This window comes from Sinocyclocheilus grahami, unplaced genomic scaffold (genome assembly GCF_001515645.1).
Source record: "Sinocyclocheilus grahami isolate Dianchi unplaced genomic scaffold, SAMN03320097.WGS_v1.1 scaffold28189.1, whole genome shotgun sequence".
Classification (NCBI taxonomy): Eukaryota; Metazoa; Chordata; class Actinopteri; order Cypriniformes; family Cyprinidae; genus Sinocyclocheilus; species Sinocyclocheilus grahami.
In genome coordinates this window covers 1458-2559 of record NW_015520566.1, presented here as the reverse complement: position 1 = coordinate 2559, position 1102 = coordinate 1458, and the positions used below count along the sequence as shown (strand labels likewise).

General features: G+C 34.8%; 1 protein-coding gene across 1 annotated transcript in view; it reads left to right on the top strand.

Annotated features, from left to right (window-relative positions):
• Window positions 1–659: 659 nt before the first annotated feature.
• The window catches only part of LOC107580244 (serine/threonine-protein kinase ULK4-like), a gene marked incomplete at its 3' end in the record, with an annotated part of 1638 nt that continues 1195 nt past the window's right edge, over window positions 660–1102 (top strand). The window contains exons 1-2 of the mRNA XM_016265974.1: window positions 660–865; window positions 1000–1060. Of these exons, the coding sequence (XP_016121460.1) occupies window positions 770–865; window positions 1000–1060 (157 nt within the window). The remainder of the gene's footprint in view (window positions 866–999; window positions 1061–1102) is intronic.

Genomic DNA, 1102 nt, shown 5'->3' with positions numbered 1-1102 from the left:
TGTGTGTGTGTGTATGTGTGTATGTAATACATCCAAGTACATTTAATGTAAAGTTATTACTTTAAATAATATAAATTGTCATATTTAAGTGTGCCAAACGAAGTGACTTTTAATATGAAAACAAATGTAATTTGGCTATATATGATGTGTACGTTTATTTTCATATTAAGCATCACAACAGCCATTTTTCTCATTTATAACAGTTTATGAAAATAAATGTAATTTGGTTATATTAGATGTGTATACTATCAGTTATCACACTACAAAATTGTTTATTTTCATATATAACCCAACATATATTAGTTTAGCACTTTTAAATAAGACCATTTAAATTAATAATAACAATATGTATTTAAATTCACTTGAATGTACTATATACACAAACATATTCATACTCAAATGATCGAAATTCTCAGGATGTTTAGAATGAACACAGTTTGTCAAGTGAAGTGAACTTCAATGGAGATACCCCTTGCTTAGCAAATAGGGAGCAGTGAACACTGTCTAGGGACCCTGCCAATCGAAACACAGCTCTTCGGAGCTTAGCTTTAACTCTAATTAAATGCACCTGAACTAAGTAGACCAGGCAGATGAACTGGAGCAGGTTGGAGCTAATTTCTGCATGAAGGTGTCCCTCCATGATCAGGATTGGATAAACTTGCTCTGAAATGATTGCTCACAGTGGTGCAGGTTTTGCTGAAGTTCTGACACCAGTGTTAAATGGATGAAAGGAGTATGTTGTCCCTGTGCTCCGTAGGAATCCAGTGTTATGGAGGAGGAGCAGAGTGACATGAACGCCTGTATTAAACCCCTTTTATACACAGACAGTGACCTTACAGTCACTCCCATCATGGATAACCCAAAGGTAAAGAGAACTTCAGGATTTGAACTCATTGCCATGTCTGAGGGATTTACTGTCTAAACTCTATGTCCTTATTGTAGTGTAAATATGACAATGTTCTAACTAACACTGATGTTAGTTTGCTTCTCCGTTTTTAGATTTTAAAGACTTCTCCAGTTCGTTTTGACCCCAAAACGCTTTGTGTACCAGCACACCCAGGTAAATTGGAATATCTAGTGTTTTTTGATCATCTAAAATTAT